The sequence below is a fragment of the Caretta caretta genome, chromosome 4, assembly GCF_965140235.1.
Source record: "Caretta caretta isolate rCarCar2 chromosome 4, rCarCar1.hap1, whole genome shotgun sequence".
Classification (NCBI taxonomy): domain Eukaryota; kingdom Metazoa; phylum Chordata; order Testudines; family Cheloniidae; genus Caretta; species Caretta caretta.
The window spans coordinates 99,858,902-99,876,309 of NC_134209.1; the positions used below are offsets into that span (position 1 = coordinate 99,858,902).

At 40.4% G+C, this 17,408-nt stretch overlaps 1 protein-coding gene across 4 annotated transcripts in view; it reads left to right on the forward strand.

The window, feature by feature from the left end:
- The window catches only part of NMU (neuromedin U), a 40,329-nt gene extending 24,341 nt beyond the window's left edge, over nt 1–15,988 (forward strand). For all 4 annotated transcript variants that reach the window (XM_048847060.2, XM_048847059.2, XM_048847061.2 and 1 more), the window contains 3 exons: nt 12,143–12,196; nt 14,479–14,518; nt 15,619–15,988. In XM_048847060.2, the coding sequence (XP_048703017.2) occupies nt 12,143–12,196; nt 14,479–14,514 (90 nt within the window). In that variant the 3' untranslated portion in view covers nt 14,515–14,518; nt 15,619–15,988. The remainder of the gene's footprint in view (nt 1–12,142; nt 12,197–14,478; nt 14,519–15,618) is intronic.
- Nucleotides 15,989–17,408: the final 1,420 nt, after the last annotated feature.

Consider the following 17,408-nt stretch of genomic DNA (forward strand, 5'->3'; position numbering starts at 1 on the left):
CATACTCACTGTCAGAGCATGTATGTGCACATTTTCACCCTGCCCCATCTCAAGGCACTCTATTGAAGGGTTTCTTTCATTCAGTCTAGGATTTATCTGTCCTGGTTCCACAGTCTTCTGTTGCTTCCAAGGTTTAGCCTCCAGCCAGGTCACGTGTTAATCCATTCCCCTTCCAGGGTTAACAGAAGCATCCAAATAGAAGAAAATTCAGTCTAGTGGTCTCTAAACTCAGTCCTTGGCCTCTGTCTGGGACTCATAGTTCTTAGCCTCTTTCACTCCTGATGCCTGTACTTCCCCTCTTGGTCTAGGGAAGAGGTAAGGGAACACAGGCCCACCCTCTCCTCTGGGATCCATCCCAGGGATCTTGTTTTACAGCTATACACTTCAGACCCTTTGCCACTCCTACCTTTGCCTTTTACCAGGTCTTTACAAGGTCCCCATCTTGGACTTGTGGCTCCTCATGGCTTCTTCTTAGCCAGCTAAAGAGGTGCTTTCTCTCCCAGCAGCTGGGATGGTACTGTATTTCAAACAGTTCCTCTGTCTCTTACCTTAAGGCAATTGGTATCTCCCTCCTTCAGGGTCTGGGATTGTGTTTCAGGCAGTCTTTGACTCTTGCCTTGTGGCTGTCAAGATCTCCTTCCTTTAGACAGGAGTTCCTGCAACTCTCTTCCTCCAAACCGCAGCTTAGGCCAGCTGTAAAGCCTAGTCAGCTTCTCCTTCAGCTGGATTCTTTTCCCTGATTAGCCCTCCACTTTGGCAGATTTAACAGGTCAGCCTTCTCCTGCCAGTCCTTGCCTTGCTAAGGGGCAGGAGGCAGTATATATACTGGTCCCTTTCCTATAGCTCATCCCAGTTGGCTGGGAGAGTGAGGCACTTTGCCCTACCCACTCTGCAAGGCTCCTGGAACCTTAAAGAGACAGTAATGGGATTCTTTCTAAACACTACTTATTTCTGGGACCATTTCCTCTCTCCCAAAGCCTCCTTGGTCTTTGCCTATGAGATGTCTCAAAATCTTAAAGGGGTGGTGGCTTTTAAAGGGGCACCTTTAAAGGGGCAGATCATTCTGTCACAAATATGTAGATGGGTTCTATCCTGAAAGTTACTGGAAAATCTCAAATCCTAATGAAGCCATTTGAGCACATCAGCAGTCAGCACCTTGCTGAATCAGGTCCTTTAATTCTTGCATATCTCTTAACTCTGTATATATCCTCTGGGAATGTTGTAAAATTAATATTTCTGTTGGGCATATTGTTATATTATTTTTGTTACCAATTTAGATTCCAAATCTGTAAACATGTACTCATGTACTTAACTTTAGCGATTTGAGTAGCCCCATTGACTACAGTGGGACTTGTCCCTTTCCTTCATGCATTATTTATGAAGCATTTTCAGATGCTGTTCTTGGAAAAATTGCACTATGCTACTTTCTTGAATAAAGCTAATAATTGGTTAAAAACTGTCTTCACAGTGAAAGTAGAAAAAAATGTCCTGTTTGTTTTTATTTCACTAACATTATTCATAATGGAACCATGTATCAAGATAGTGAGTGCCAGAAGTCCTTTACTACTTTTGGATTCTAATCAGATTAAATCAACAGGACCATAGTTCTGAAGTCTTTGAGCCTGATTCTGATCTTACTTAGGCTAGTGTTAAATAGGAGTAATTCCACAGCGTAAAAGTGTCATAAATTTGACCAGAATCCGTTCTTATACTCTTCCCCAAATATAAGAAGCTATCTCTTTTACACATTCCACAATATGTTCAGTTCAAAGAAAGAAACATCTGCCAAAAGAGGAATAACCCCTTCTTCTACGGCATAAAGTATAATCAAATTGGACATTTTTGTGGTAAATACGAACTAGAGATGGTTCAATAACAATATTCCAGAGCTGAACTCTGAATATAGTGAGTTTAGATTTGAGTTCACACTTGAAGCTTATCTCTGTTATGGGCTAAAAACTCTATAAATGGGTTAAATACTGATTCCCCAACAAACTGAAACTCAAGGAAGTTTAAATTGAGATCTTGATTTCAAACCCCTGCATTCTGGGGTGTTTGGACCTGGGATTTTGATTTTCCCCATTATAGAGAAATAAGGCCTAACTTCCATCTGACACTTGTTTTACTTCTATTTCAGTTGAGCTATTCCTTATTTTCACTGATGTGAAAGATGAATCAGGTACATGAAGGTCAGATTCAGGGTGTAATTAGTATAGTTGCTCAGTGTGGTGGTACACTGAACCTCTGAAGTAATAGTAGCATGCCTGTGGAACCATAACTCAGAGACTAACATTATAGGTGTGTCACCTGCTAGGCCATGTAGGCTGTAGCCCTGGTGGGTCCCAATGTCCACTCAAAAACATGGCTAAAGTCATGGGTGGCGGATATCCTAGGCTGGGGGAGACTGTACCTCTCCAAACTGTGCTCCAGCCCCAGGTTCTGCCCCCCCCCAGCTTCCCGCCATGGCTCCAGTCTCCCTGATTGGGTGTGGGTTGGCCCTGGCTTGGGCTGCGCTGCCCACCTTCCCGGCACTCTGGGGAGCTAGCCTGGGGCAGGCGCCAGCGGCTACGGTGACGGGGGCTATTGGTTCTGGCGGGGACGTGGAATGGGCATGGTCTCGGGCAGAAGAGGCAGGGCTGGGAGCTAGCCTCCCCCAGCTGGAGGTTCACACACTGCCCATGGCTAAAGTGAAGGCATATTTTTCTAGGGCTGGCAAGAAAGAGAAAGGTTGCAGATACATTAGGTACAGTGTTTTAAGCAGTTATAACTTAGTGGGACAATAGCAGTTCTTATTTGGCCCCTCATGGTGGTGGTGGAGGGCACCAAGGTTTAGGTATCTTCTTGCCTAGTGTCTGCGTTGCCCTCCCCAGCCCAGTCTTCTATTCAAAATATGGCTGTCAAATGATTTTAAAAAATTAATAGCTATTAATTGTAGTTTTAATTGCACTGTTAATAATAGAATACCATTTATTTAAATATTTTTGGATGTTACTTACTTCTGCACTGCTGCTGCAGCTCATAGTGCCTGGCACTCAGTCTGCGGCTCAAGGTGGACTCCATGTTGTTGCACAGGGGCTCCCGGCCATCCCACAGCCCTCTGGTGACGTCTGGCTTAGCAGCAGCAGACAAACTCCCTCTCTTTCCCAACCCCAGCTCAGTGGTGACTGGGTACATGGGCAGGGGACACCCGGACATCAGCCCCCACCCCCTGCTCTGCGCAGCAGACAGGAGTAGGGTTGCTACCTGTCTGTTTTTTACTCGAACAGTCCAGGTTTTGGCTTCTGTGTCTGTGTGCCATTTAGGGTTTCCAGGTGCTCAGTTTTTGGGGACCTGGCAATCCTAAATGGCACCCCAACCAAAAAACCGGTTACAATGAGGCACGGGGAGGCACCAGGTTACTAACTCGCACCAGCCCCTGCTCATCAGGGGCAGACTTCAATGTGCAGGCAGGCTCCTTGAGACAATTCAAAGACATGGGGAGGAGGGGGAGAGGAGCGAGTGACAAGGGTGTGGCCTTGGGGGATGAGGTGGAGAAAGGGTGGTTCCTGAGTGGTATTTTTTTTTCTATATCTGCCTTCTCTTCTGGTCACTTCCTGGGTCAGCGTCCTTCCTCCTACCTGTCCAGGGGAAAGAGAAGTACAGTGGGGAGAGTGTTGATGAGAATGGTAGTCTCTTGCTTAGCAGGTTCATCATACAGACCCATCTCTAGATAGGACTGTCCCTGTTCCTATATTGAAGCTATGTAAGGGAATATGTGATCTTCTTAAAGCCCCAGCTTCTGGAGTCCTGTTAGACTCTCAGATTCTTTCATTCTTTCTTTCTTTCTTAACTAACCCTCATGGTTATGGAGAAAAACTTGAAAACCTGGACAATAGAGGCTCAAAAAGCAGAAGGAAAATAAAAAAAACCCCAAATTTACTAATTTTTAAATCTCATTTTTATGCCAATCTCATGAATTTGGAATCCTTTGGGTTGGCAGTACTGTTTACCCCAGCCTTTGGATTACTATGCTATCCCAGCTATTGGTGCGGGAGGTGGAGCTGACTCTATTTGGATGGTGCTATATACCGATGGTGATAAACAGCATATATTCACACAAGTTCCCCATCTTCAGGACTGTCTTGGATGGAGTTTTTTCTTTATGGCCTTATGAAGCAAGCTGGCCTTTTCCCAGGATGTATCTCTGATGCACAGACAGCATTTGTGGCATTTTCAGAGTTTCTGAGACCCAGAAGGCCATGGATATCTTAGGATATGTCTATACATGGGAGTGTGCTTCCCCTGGGAGGGGCTAACTGCCTGAGTATATATCCATCAAAGGCACTAGGCATGCACGGGCAGGAGGGCTAGCCCCTCCTGCCATTCACACCTCTGTGGCTACACTCTATATTTAGCAGACTAGCTCAATCAGATCGTACCCCCAGCTTGAAGCATAAACATACACACCTTAGAAAACACCATCATATTTAAAAATGCACTTCAGACCGGAGATAAAATCTCAGCCACTTTTGTCAGCATATTTTCTTCTTCTGTAGACTAATTGGAACACTGTACTGTAACTATGCATAGCTGTCATTTTCCCTTGAAGTTTAGTACAAATTCAAAAATTGGAGGCCTTATCAAAGTTGTATAGACTCCACTAGGAACAGTCAATTGCATCATGGAGGACATATTCCTCTTCAGAGTTTTTAGGTCTTTTGGGAGACAATATATTTCATCCAGGGGGAACTTAAAAAATGCCTTTTGATTAACTTGTTGCTGGCTAGCTTTCTAACTTACTAAAGAGACAACTCTGTTCTCAGCTTCTGATATAGATTCTGCATCAGAGGCTTGAAAATGAGGAGGAAGTGACTGGGGAACAGTGAGCTTAAAAACAGATTTTTCCCCCCTTTTTTAAAGAAGCATCTCAAAGTATCTTAATGCATCAAAACACTCATAGCAAAATTAAGCATGAGTGCCTTACATTTGGGGAGAAATATGTTATTCATTTATATTCATTCTTTATACAGAATTGTCTACGAAGATTTCTGTTTCTCTTCTTTATAAAGCTGTTGGTTTGTGGATCATACATTTCAGTTTTTGCAAAGTTTTGCTACTCACAAATATGTCATGACAAAGAATTCAGATAATAGGGAAGCACACTCTGCCCATTATGAAATGGCTGCTGTCTTAATAAAATGTTTGTATTTATATCCTTGCCCCTTTGATATTTTGGTTCTGAGAACATCGACTCCATTTGCTCAAGAGATCTAGAGATGATACACTGAAGATGTATAAAAACTACTTTAATAGTCAGTTGCCTTCTAGGAAGAAAAAGATAAAAAAACAATTTGTATGATATCATTCTAATGCAGTGACCTTTTAAAGTATATGGAAGACTCTCATCAGAGTGAACAATTTTTAAGAAGCAGGGAAGAGAAAGCTATCAATATATAATAAATCACCTAATCTAAGATAATTTTAATTATTTTAAATGAATTTTATCAGTTGTTTGGAAACATGAACTACAAATGAAAATTTTTGGAAATGTGTCAAAACAGAAAAGAAAAAATGCTATAAAATCATCAGATTGATGGGGGAAGCAGAAAAATGGAGTAAAGAGACATACTATGGCTGACTCAGGTGGCATAATGGAATTCAAATGGAATCTAGGCTAACAACTAGAACCAAAATAAGAATTCATATTAGGAAATAAAGTTAGATTTTTTAAAATGTAACAAGAAATAACTTAGTCTGTACTTCCTAGAAAGCTGCAGCAGATTTCATGTTTTGTAAAATTCCCTAACTTCTTCAAAATGCTATAAAAGTGTCTTAAAATGCTAACTCTGCTATACAGACCCCATACCTTTCCTAATAGATCTTCGTAAATTGGAAAAAGATCATTGCATTTCTCTTCTTGGCAGGATTACAATATTAACATTTTAAACAAGTGAACTATGTTGTGTATATATCTCTTTCAAGAGTTCTGTACTTGATCTTCTACAGTAACTATTTCCTGGGAATTACAGATACAGCTCTGTAAATCTCAGGTTGTCTACTCTAGGTTTCCTGTAGCAGAGGACTGTTACATTTTAAGGCTCTATCTGTAGTGTGACAGGGCAAGGCTAAATGGCAATAGTAAAGCAGTGAGGAACAGGTATGTTAGCCCCAGGCTAAACAAATCCCTGGTACAATGGTAACCAAATGGCAGTTGCTCCAGGTTAATCAAGACACCTGGGGCCAATTAAGATCCTTCTAGAAAGCAGTGGAGATGGCTAGGTTGATTGGGACACCTGAAGCCAATCAAGGGTTGGCTGGAACTAGTTAAAAACCTCCCAGTTAGTCAGTGAGGTGTGTGTGTCCAGAGCTGTAGGAGGAAGCCATGCTGTTGGAGGAACTAAGCAGTACAAATCCATATCAGGTGCAAGGAAGGAGGCCCTGAGGTAACAGTGAAGGAGATATTGAGTGAGGGCTGCTGTGGAGAAGTGGCCTAGGGAATTGTACACATCCTATTTCCAAAAAGTCAGCTACCATAGCTGCTACTATTAGGGTCCCTGGGGTGGAGCCCAGAGTAGAGGGCAGGCCCGGGCTCCTCCCTCCCCTCCCCAATTAATCACTGAGACTGGGAGAAAGAGACTGTGTGAGGGAGGGTTGCTTCTCTTCACCTCCCTTGCTGGCTTATGATGAAAAGCTGTGACCCTTGCCTCTAGAGAGAGAAGGGCTACGTGGAGGGTCACAGTGAGCCTCTGAGGCTAGGGAAATCCGCCAGGAAATGTGGGACGCACGGAGAAATGGACAGAGCTTTGTCACAATAGTTATTGTCTAAATATCATGTTCAGACACTGAGAGAAGGAGCTTTTTGAAGGGCATATCTTTGGGAAAGTATGGTGTGTCAATCTTGGGGCTTGATTCTCCTCTTACTTACACTACTTAACATTGGCTTAAGTGTGATCATTAACAGGCCATTGCTCCTTCAATTCAGATGTCCTTTTCTAACTTGGTCTCCATAGTGTTGTTGTCTCTTAGAAAGGGGGACATTGAATGTTATCACTTGCCATGCATTTTTCTGAAACAGACATTATTTGTAAGGCAAAAAATGAAAAGTGACACCACATTTAATGACTTTTGATTTAATTATTTATTGGTAATGGGATAGGGCCAGGATTACCAGTGGCATTGCCTAGTGGGCATTTGTCCTGTTTGCTTTTGCCAACTGATCAAGTCAGCAAGAGCAATTGTGACAAATGCCCACTTTTTTTTCCCCCAAAGCTTTTTTCAAAAGCTTTAAAAAGGGACTGTCCCAGCCAAAATGGGATTTATGGTCACCCTACTGATGACAGGGAAGGACCCTCAGTCTATCTCTTGGCACCTGTAGGTAGCTCAACCTTGCCACAAGGATTTCAGTATCTCTATCTTTTTACTCCTGGGAGGGGTGGAAATAAGGTCTATGTCCCTTTATGGCAAGGATGTTTGGTAGGGGAGCTGGACTCTCCCACTCCACTAGGCTCTGACCCAAAGCCCTATGAGAGGCAAACAACGTCAGAAACCAGGAAGTGCCTGGGCCACTTCCTACCTGCCCCAGCCTCACAGTCCATTTTAAAATATCAAAGGAAAAAAATAAGGTAACTGAACCTTCAGCCTGGTGGGTCTCAGCTGGTAGTCTCTTCCTCCCAGGTGGAGACTTTTGTGGCAGCACAGGTCAGGAGCTCTCAGGGTAAATCTGTCTTATTCCCCCATCTCAGTTGTTTGGCTCCCTTTTTAAGCTCCTTCCTCCAGCTGGAGTGTTCAGGAGGACAGAGTCACCTGGGCCCAGAACTGCTCCTTATGCCTTCAGTTCTATATGTCTATGAGAGTCTTTCTTTATGTATGCTCTGCTTTGCAGTAATTATTTTAACTTCTCAGTGCTCACTGGAAAAGGTCCTGCTTCCAATGGACATTTTAGGATATGGAGCAATTCCAATTCTGCCTAGTTCAATTCAGAAATCAGAACAAGAGTGGAACTGGAAACCTTGTGTAGCGAAGGTGTTGTACTTACAGTACAGTCCATTCTCTGAAACAGAAATGCTGCAGAAAGGAGGTGTTGGGGAAATTTTATCCAACTTATTTTGCTGTCTGGAACACTACATAAGCTCTCAGTTCACTGGGAGCTTCTGAGCAGACCTCCACTTATTACAATCTATGTTGCCACCATTTCTAAGAAAAAATCAGAGGACTATGGACACTAGATATTTCTAGGAAAGGAGACTAAGAATGTGGTCATAGAGGAAACAAAAACCAGAAGGTGCCATCACCAAAATAGTTTCAGAAAAGGATGTCTAATACTTGGGTTATATTAAATATCAGCACAGCTTTTCTGTTGAGGGATGAACTGTAGCATTTAAATATAAATATAATATAATTATAATATAATGATAATATTATTTTATATTATACTGGTCTTTTGAGACCTTTGCAACAGTACTATTTTAAAGTGCAATAAAGAACTTTTAGTGAACACCAGCTTGGTCTACATGGACTAATTAATGCACTAACATGTTAGTGCACTTTTGAAATCACAACACACAGTGCGTATTGCTGCTCTGTATGGACAAGACCCTAAAGTGTGATTTTTTTTTTTAAACTGATTTAGCTAAACTAGTGCAAAACACTGTTTGCACACACTTAGTTTGGTTTAAGAGGGCATTATTTTACTTTAGCTTAAGTCAATTTGAAACAGGTTTAAGCTACACTGAAATAAGCCACTCATAAACTGAAAAAGTGTCCACACAAGAGTTTGCACCAGTTACATGAAATCGGGTTAAAACCTATTGAAGTTTAATTAGTGCAATTTCTGTTTGTAGAAAGGCCTCTGATGAGTCTGTATTTGTAGGTACAGTTACTTTGGATTTCTCTAATAGGCATAATATGAAATTATTATATAAATTATAGCCCTGAGGTGTAGTAGAATGTTATGCTATAAAGGAAGATGATGTAGCAACAGCATTGTCTACAGGAAGCTTTATGAAAAGCTCAGGAAAATCATGACATTGTGCATACCATCTTGGGGAAGTATAGCTGAGGTATACTACTGAGTCCTCTTTTGGCTTTGTCCCTCAATATTTATCTTAGCACAACTGTTCTATTCAAGGACACCCATTAATATTCAAGAACAAAAGATTTCCCATGGAAGATACTATGTTTTAAGAAGTTATCCTCTCTTAGACTGGCAGGAAACACAGACATTGTTCTATTCTGTGAAAGGATCTATTCTGCAGAATACACTTGAAGAACACTGGACAACCCAGTCAACTTCTGAATAAGGACCATATAGCAAAGAGATGTATCCTACAGCAGGATCCAGGTGTTAAGTGACAATGAAGTGTTGCTTGGAATTATTGTATTTCTGATCAGGAGTCAGAGTTGTTAGAGATCATGTAGGATGGGCCTGTTTGCTGCATTCCTCTGTAGTGCACTGATGCCTTGGGATACCTATTTTGAATGGATTTATCTGATTAACTACAATCAGTTGACGAGAAAAACAGCCATGCTGTTGAATGTCCATGCATCTGCAACTCAGTGAACATTGATTTTTAAATGGGAGCTGTCAAGCAGAAACTCCTGAAAAATCCTATAGAGAACCACTCTGTAGATTCAAGCTAAGAGCCGATGCACTCATGTGGGCTACACTCATGCAGGCTGCACTATGTGGTAATGTACGCATCACTTTAACAACTATTTTATCTTTTTTGTTAATTCTTTTATCATTGTTATTTTATCTGTTCTCTGCAAGTTACGACTTTAATTATTTCTGTTTGATAGTATGTACATACAAAGTAATAAAAAGTATCACGTCCTCCTGAGAACTTAGTGCTTCTTGCTGACCTATAAATACTGCAAGCTTATTTATACTGTTAAGTTCTGTGACAATACTTTCATTCATTGGCCCACACATTTTTGTGAAACAATGCAAATAATTACTCAACAAAGAGCTAGAAATTTTTGTGTGAAACACCCAATCTTTTACCATTGTGGAAGGAAAATACAAGGTGAAATCAAAGCCCTGTTGAGTAAATGGGAGTTTTGCCATTTACTTCAATAGGGCCAGGATTTCCTCTACTGTATTTACCCCATTGCACCTTTCTCCTTCCTCCCCATTTGCTAGCAACTTATAAACTGCTGCTCCCTTTAAAGAATATAACTCTCAAACAAGATGAAGGAGGGAAACAGAGGTGGCTTGATACTGGTATCTATTGTATTTCTATGTATTTAATTATTTTACAGCTTTCCATCTTTCCGTATTTCTTTCCTTCTTGTTTCCTCTAAATCTAGTGTAAGTTGCATTCCTGTAGCACACCTCACATAATATATATAAGCAAACCCAAGAAACCACTTAAAAAACTGTTCTTTTAGTCTTTTCAAATAAAAACCTAGTATAGTTGGTATAAATGTACGTAATTCTAGAAAAGCATATGATGTAAAGAAAATCATATAGGCAATCCCTATAAGGCAAAGCATAACTTGTCCATGGTGATAACGGTGTACCCTGTGACAAGTAAAACGGGGTCCTACCATGCTTTACAAGACTTGAAAATTATGTACAATTTTCTTCCTTGGCGAGGTTCCTGGGATTTGGGGAGTCCTATGGTTGGAGGTGCCTAGGGCCATCCTTATCAAAGGGGTCCTCTAAGTGCTATTATAGACTTCTAATAACATTAGGAGCTAACAAAACATGGTTTTCTATTGGAGAATTCTGACTTTGATTGTAATCTCAGTGATACCCTGATGAAGAGGACAGTTGTTAATGAGGAGATACCAGTGGTGGTTGAGAGAGTTATGATAAATGGATGAATCTAGATCTAAGGATGTTGTGGAAAGCATATGGTTTGACCCATTTTGTCTTGAACTTTGCTTGGATTCCTTTTCACAACAAACAACTTTGTGAAATATCTGCTTTCAAAATGGACTCTACACATGTTGGGCTCAGTTCTCCTGGCACAGCCGGGAAGTAGTTAGCCAGATCTAGTGGTCAGAGTAGGATTCCACAGTCACAAGACAAAGTCAAGAGTCAGCTTGGTCAGGAGATCAGAAGCAGGAGACAAATTGGAGATCAGAACTGGGAGTCAGTCAGGCCACGTCAGGATGCCAAGGAAACAGAGGCAGGAGTCAACTGGAGGTCAGGAACCACAAGTCAAATGCCAGGAGTCAAGCCAGGTCAGAATGCCAGGAAGTCAAGCCAGGGGAGCTAGAGCCCTATTGTTCAGACAACTTCCTGTTCCTGCTGCTGGATTAAAAAGAGCCAGTGGGGCAATTAGCTGTTCTAGGACTCTGCCAATAGGACCTCAGGCAGAGCCTCAGGGGCTGGGTTTTGTGGTCCTAGGTAAGCAGATGTCAGTAGGCTACCAGGTGGAGGGTTGGAGCAGGGTCACTCGCATAAATCGAAACCGATTTTCAGACTAGTGAGTCATGACACCTACAAGTTCTCTATACATGGAACTTTCATTGAAGCCAAAGGGAATTCCATGCAGGAGGGTTTTCAGGACTGTGCTTTATATGACAAAATGAAATTTGTTTATTCATCAATCTTTCTTACTATATAGTTGAGAAGAACCAATGATCTAATAAACTTATGGGTCATGAACAGGTTCAGAGGTCACAACAACTCTCCTTTTCTTTGCAGCTAGATGTGGGAAGGAGGGTAGTCCTTAAGCCCATGAATTCTGAGAATTCTCAAGCTGTCCCCAAGCAGTCATCACAAATATGAGTGATGCAACTTGGAAAGTCAAAGCTGAATTCTGCTCAGCTATGTTGGTGTATTTCTAGAACAATTCTGACTCAACTGAGTCAAAAGTAGAAACAAAATTTTGCCCTCAACTGTTAAATGGTTATTCCTTGTCAAAATTATTTCTGAAGAGGAGTTCTCTTGTATTGTTTAAGGGGAGAACTATGCATAAAGCAAAGGATACAGTGGTACTGTATAATGGTTGTATTATGTATATAGACAGCCTCATATATGTATTAAAGGGAAACTGCTAGAAACCTTCTCTCTCCATCTCCATGTTGAAATGAAATTAATACAAATCGCGTAAAATTTTATTTTTTCCTTGGCTAGTATTATTGTATTTGGACAATTTTCTTTATTAGTTGGGTTATTCAAGTTTGTGTGTTTTGAAATGCATTGTTTCAGGAGGAACTTCAAGGACCTGGAGGGATTCAAAGCAGGGGCTACTTTTTGTTCAGGGTATGGTCAATTTTTTCTTTTTCAAACTGATTGTTCGATTTCAAAAAGTACGGTATTCAACATCAATGAGAGCCGGGGAGCTTGTTTCCATTGTAGCACTTATTATAGTTAAGGATCTATCTGCATTCCCGTTATAAACACCTAGCATTTTTAGAGGTGCTTAGCACCTGGTACTTCTATTGAGCTCTATAGATAAATGCTACAGGGCAGGGAATGTGTGTTTGTACAGTAACTAGCAAAACAGGACTTGACTAGAGCCTGTGGGTGCTACTGCAAAAGAAATATTAAATAAAAATCAATAGGTGTTGTCAGTAGTAGGCACTTTTCAGGATTAGATAATAATTGGATTGTAAATATTTACCCTTGACGGAAGGGTGTCAGTGTCTTGACATGGGAACATTTTCTCCTACATACCAATTGAAAAATGTTTTTAATCTACTAAATGAATATTCTAAGATCATGTCTAAAACTGATTTTCTAAAGCTTTTCCACCAAAAATACTGTAAGAAGTTTTGGCATGCTGTCTTAGTGTGTGCTGAATGGACATGTTCCCGTGCTATTTCTTAATAAATGATCAATTATCACGTTTATAAGCCTTGAACTAATAAGGATTTAGAGCACATGCAGACAGACATAAATCATCCTTGTCTACCTGGTAAATAAAACAGTATTTCTACATGCTACATATAGTGCTATGATATATACAGACACCAGTAGTTTATATTGCAACAAGATACATACTAGGCCTGATTTTCCACTTTGCTTGTATTTTGTCTTGTCATTTGCATTTCAGCAAAGTGTGTATAAAACATACCTCATCAAAATATACTTAGTCCATCCTAAACTTAAGCAGTTAAGCCTTTTTTGCTGTTTCTTAGCATAATGGATTAAGTTAAGGGTGACAAGTCATCCTTAATATTGACTTTCCTGGTTTTTGTTGGGTAAAGTCTTAACATTTTTTTTCTGTTTAAATACAAAGCTGGCTGGCAAACGGTACACATTTTGTATATTACATTTCTCTAGTATGAAACTTGGAGTTAGACAATTATGATTAACTGAAAGGCCAAATAAAATTCAAGAGTGACATAAACAGTGGTGTATTTTACCTGTCAGATAAAAGGTGGTCATTCTGGGCATGAACCAGCTCCCATTACAGTCAATGGCAGTTGTTCCATTGACTTTAGTGGAATCTGAATCAGCCCCTCATTGAGTGTGCAAAATTAGTGAAATGTACACCAGTGGGAGGGTGGAAAGGATTTAGCAAGAAAGCAATTAACAGGATGGTGTAAAGTAAATGAGACCTTGCCAACTCTGAAATACGACACATGGCTTTGGTCTAGGGCAGTGGTTCCCAGACTTGTTCTGCCGCTTGTGCGGGGAAAGCCCCTGGCAGGCCAGGCCGGTTTGTTTACCTGCCACGTCCGCAGGTTCGGCCAATTGCGGCTCCCAGTGGCTGTGGTTCACTGCTGCAGGCCAATGGGAGCTTCTGGAAGCGGCACGGGCCGAGGGACGTACTCATTTACCAGTATGTCCTTGCAATGTGTCCTAAAGTCACCAAATTCAAATTCTAGAGGACTAAATAGAGAAGCAAATTCCAAAGCCAATGATGCCTCAGTGATAATTCCCTGCTGCAAGCCCCTTTCCATTTACAGGGGACTTTCAACTCAAGTGCCTCATAGGACCTGAACTGTACCTGTAATATATGAGGAGGAAGAGCTGGTAGGCTCTCCAATAGATAAAACCCAAACCATTCAAGGTTTAACAGTCAAAAACAATACCTTACAGTTAACCCAGATCAATCACTGATCAGAGAACACAAGTGTGAAGTACTATATGTTGTGGATTTGTGTATTCTGCACTGGCAGCGCTAGACAATAGCAAAGGTTTAGTCCAGTTTGCAGTGCATTGCAATAAGCTAGCCATGAGGTAACAAAGGTCTGGATAACCATGAGGAGAGCTATGTGAACATGGAAAGGGGAGGAAAGAATGTAAAGGAGCTCCTTCTGCCCTCTTCTCCTCCCCCTTTGCAAACTCAAACAGAACTGGGCCCAGTCTGGCCCTCCGTTTTTAATGGTTGTAAATTTGCTGTATAAACAGTTTTCAGAAGTTGAAAAGCATAGACAACAGTGTTGATTTCAGTCTCTTTAACTGAGAAATTATCCTGTAAAAGATATGGTATAACTCAAGAGATTTGCAAAATGCAGTCAATACTCTGGGACCTTCTTCTTTAAACCCTGGATGGTTTTACAGTGTTAATTTCTTACGAAATATTTGTTTTTTAGCCACGCAATGGAAGGAGATCAGCAGGTTTCCGCTGAAAAGGTATTTATTTCATATTTTTAATCAAGATGCACATCCCAATCCTGCTCCCTTTATACAATTAAACCAAGGTCCACATCTTCAAAAAATGTTCACTAATTTGGGTGCCATGACTTTAGGGTAGCCATAGATCCCTATGGCCTGATTTTCAGAATTGCTGAGCATCCACATCTCAAATTGAAGTCAATGGGAGCTTCAGATGCTTAGTATCTCTAAGCGTATGTCTACACTTGGTGCTCCAGGTGTGATTCCTAGCTCAAGCAGACATACTTGGTGCTAGCTGTCATCAGGCTAGCACCCTAAAAATAGGGTAGCTGTGGTAGCATGGGCAGTGACTGGCACAGGCTGGCCGCCCCAAATATAAACCCACCTGGACATGATGGGCACATACTTGGGGTGAGTAGCCCATGCTACCACAAATACACTACAATTTTTAGTACACTAGCTAATGAGAGCTAGTGCTGAGTATGTGTACTTGACCTGGGAATCATATTCCCTGCTCAGAGTGTACCATAGCCTAAGAATCAGGCCATAGGTGTCTCAGTAAAAAAAATCTGAGGAACCCAAAATCTACGGACAGTTTGGAAAGTTACTACTTACCCGTGACAATATATGAACCAGACAGAATCCAACTTAACCTGGAACCTGAAAGTCAAGTTTGTAGAGCTAGTGCCAGTGACTGTTTGGGAGGAAAAAACAAACTTGTAATCTGTGAAAATTTCATCCAGAAATCGTTAAAAAAGAATGAACAGGAAACCCCACAATCTCATTTTTATAATTACTTTTCTGAGTAGAACTTCACTACAAATCCCATTAGCATCAAGGAGAGTTGCATGTGTATACTGAGACAAGAACAGAGCTTTGCCCAAATCCAGAGGTCCTTACAAAGACACAACTCCCATTGAAACCATGTTTCAGGACTTCAGGATTGGACCCCAAATGAGTTAGCTAACTGAAAACTTCAGAGAGGTACATGAAAGATTTCCTTTACCAATACTATGATTCAGTATTTGAGTATCCTTTTTATTCCCTTTATTGTATTTTAGATATGTAGAATCACATCATATAACCGTATAAACAACTACTGTTTTATTTTTTTTCAGGATTTTTATTCCTTACCTAGAACTAATGCTGTGGGAATGCAGAATACATGGACATAGTGTTTTGCTCACAAAAATTATTCCTTACCACTTGTACAATTCTTAAAAAACCAGTAGAATGTAAATGTTCCTAAATCAGATTTTGTTAAAATTGCCAATGTTTCTTTAATTTCTTGAGTATATTAAAAGCATCTTAAAATTATTCAGTTGATTTCTAGTGTCATGATGTATACAGTTGTGTGTAATAAAAATGTAAACAAAAAAATTAGTTTAAGATCCTTGCATGCAAAAAATATTGTCCCTACCAGTATTGCTATACACTTATTTATTTATTTATTTGGTAAATAAAAGCAATCAGTAGAGTTGTTTTAAATGGAATGTTTTATTGAGGAATTTTCAATTTTTACATGATGCATTTTGAAAGTAGGCATTTTTAAGTTAAACTAACACAGCATAGTGTGTGTATGTGTGTGTATGTATATATAATATTTCTATGCAGATTCAGAGTCAAATAGGCTTATCTCTGTACATGAGAGCACCGATAAAGTAAGATAAACTCCATTTAAGTCAAGAGACTTACATCCTTGTAAAACATGTGAAGGAGAAAAATCAGACTCTATACACACATGCACGCGCACACACACATATATACATAAAAGCCAGCCAAACTTTCCCCATATGTTGATTTTTCTAAAATAGTGCATGAAATCTCACTCTTCCAATATGATTTTCATTGCAATGCCATTGTATATAAAACTGCATTATTACAAAACAGTACCTGAAGAGCCATTAGACTAGTATGTAGTTGGAGAGAATGCAAATATGTTGGTTAAGAAAACGTTCCAAGTAATCATTTCAATCACTTTTTAGGAAGGATGAATAAAAAAAGTGGTGTCCTTTTCAAAGAGTGTTTTCTCAACCTTGTTTAATTTTGATTGGCAAAATGAAACAATTTGTACTATTTTAGAAGAGAAATAGCTCTAATTTATTTAAATTAAAATATAATCATAAATTAATTGTATTAGCTGGCATAACACAAATGCATTATGGCCCTGATTTAGAAAAACACTTAAGCACATCGATGTGGAATCTCTCTCCTATGTGGAGATAACAAATTCTTCCCACAAGAGCAAAGCTGGCCTCTCAGTCTTCATCACTTGAATTCACATGTCTCAGGGTTTGTTTTCATTAACAAATTAAGTTGTGTCAGAGCATGATTTTGAGGGATTATGGTAATTAACATAATAGTAAACATAACATCACTCAGTGTTGACAGGTATTGTTGTGTTTAACATTGTGTCTACTGGTCATGGTTAGAGTTCTTCCTCGAGTTACCCACTACCTGCGGACACAATAATAAACACAACAGTCCCTGTCTCCACTGAGTACTAGTTTGTGTTAACTCTGTGGGCTACAATAGATCATGAGGTAATGATCCACCCTGAGCAAAGGCCAGTATGTTGCTGAGCAGCCCAGGAAGGAGATTGTGATTTTTCTAATGACCTTATGGTCTCACCATTGCTTCCAGGAGGAAGTAAGCTATCCTGTATCTATATGTGGTACAGTATCTACCAGCACTGCTACACTACCCACTGGCCTGCATGAGGGGTAGCAGAGATGTAGCTGGTTTGCGCAGCCTTCTTCCCCTCCTGCATTTTGAGTAGTGGTATGTATAGCTGGCACAAGACAGTAAGGGAGTTATCACAACTCTTCAGGGTTATAATCTAACAGGATGTAAGTTCCCAGTGTAGCCAAGACCAGAGTGCTTAACATTGTAGTAGTCCCCTAGTCAC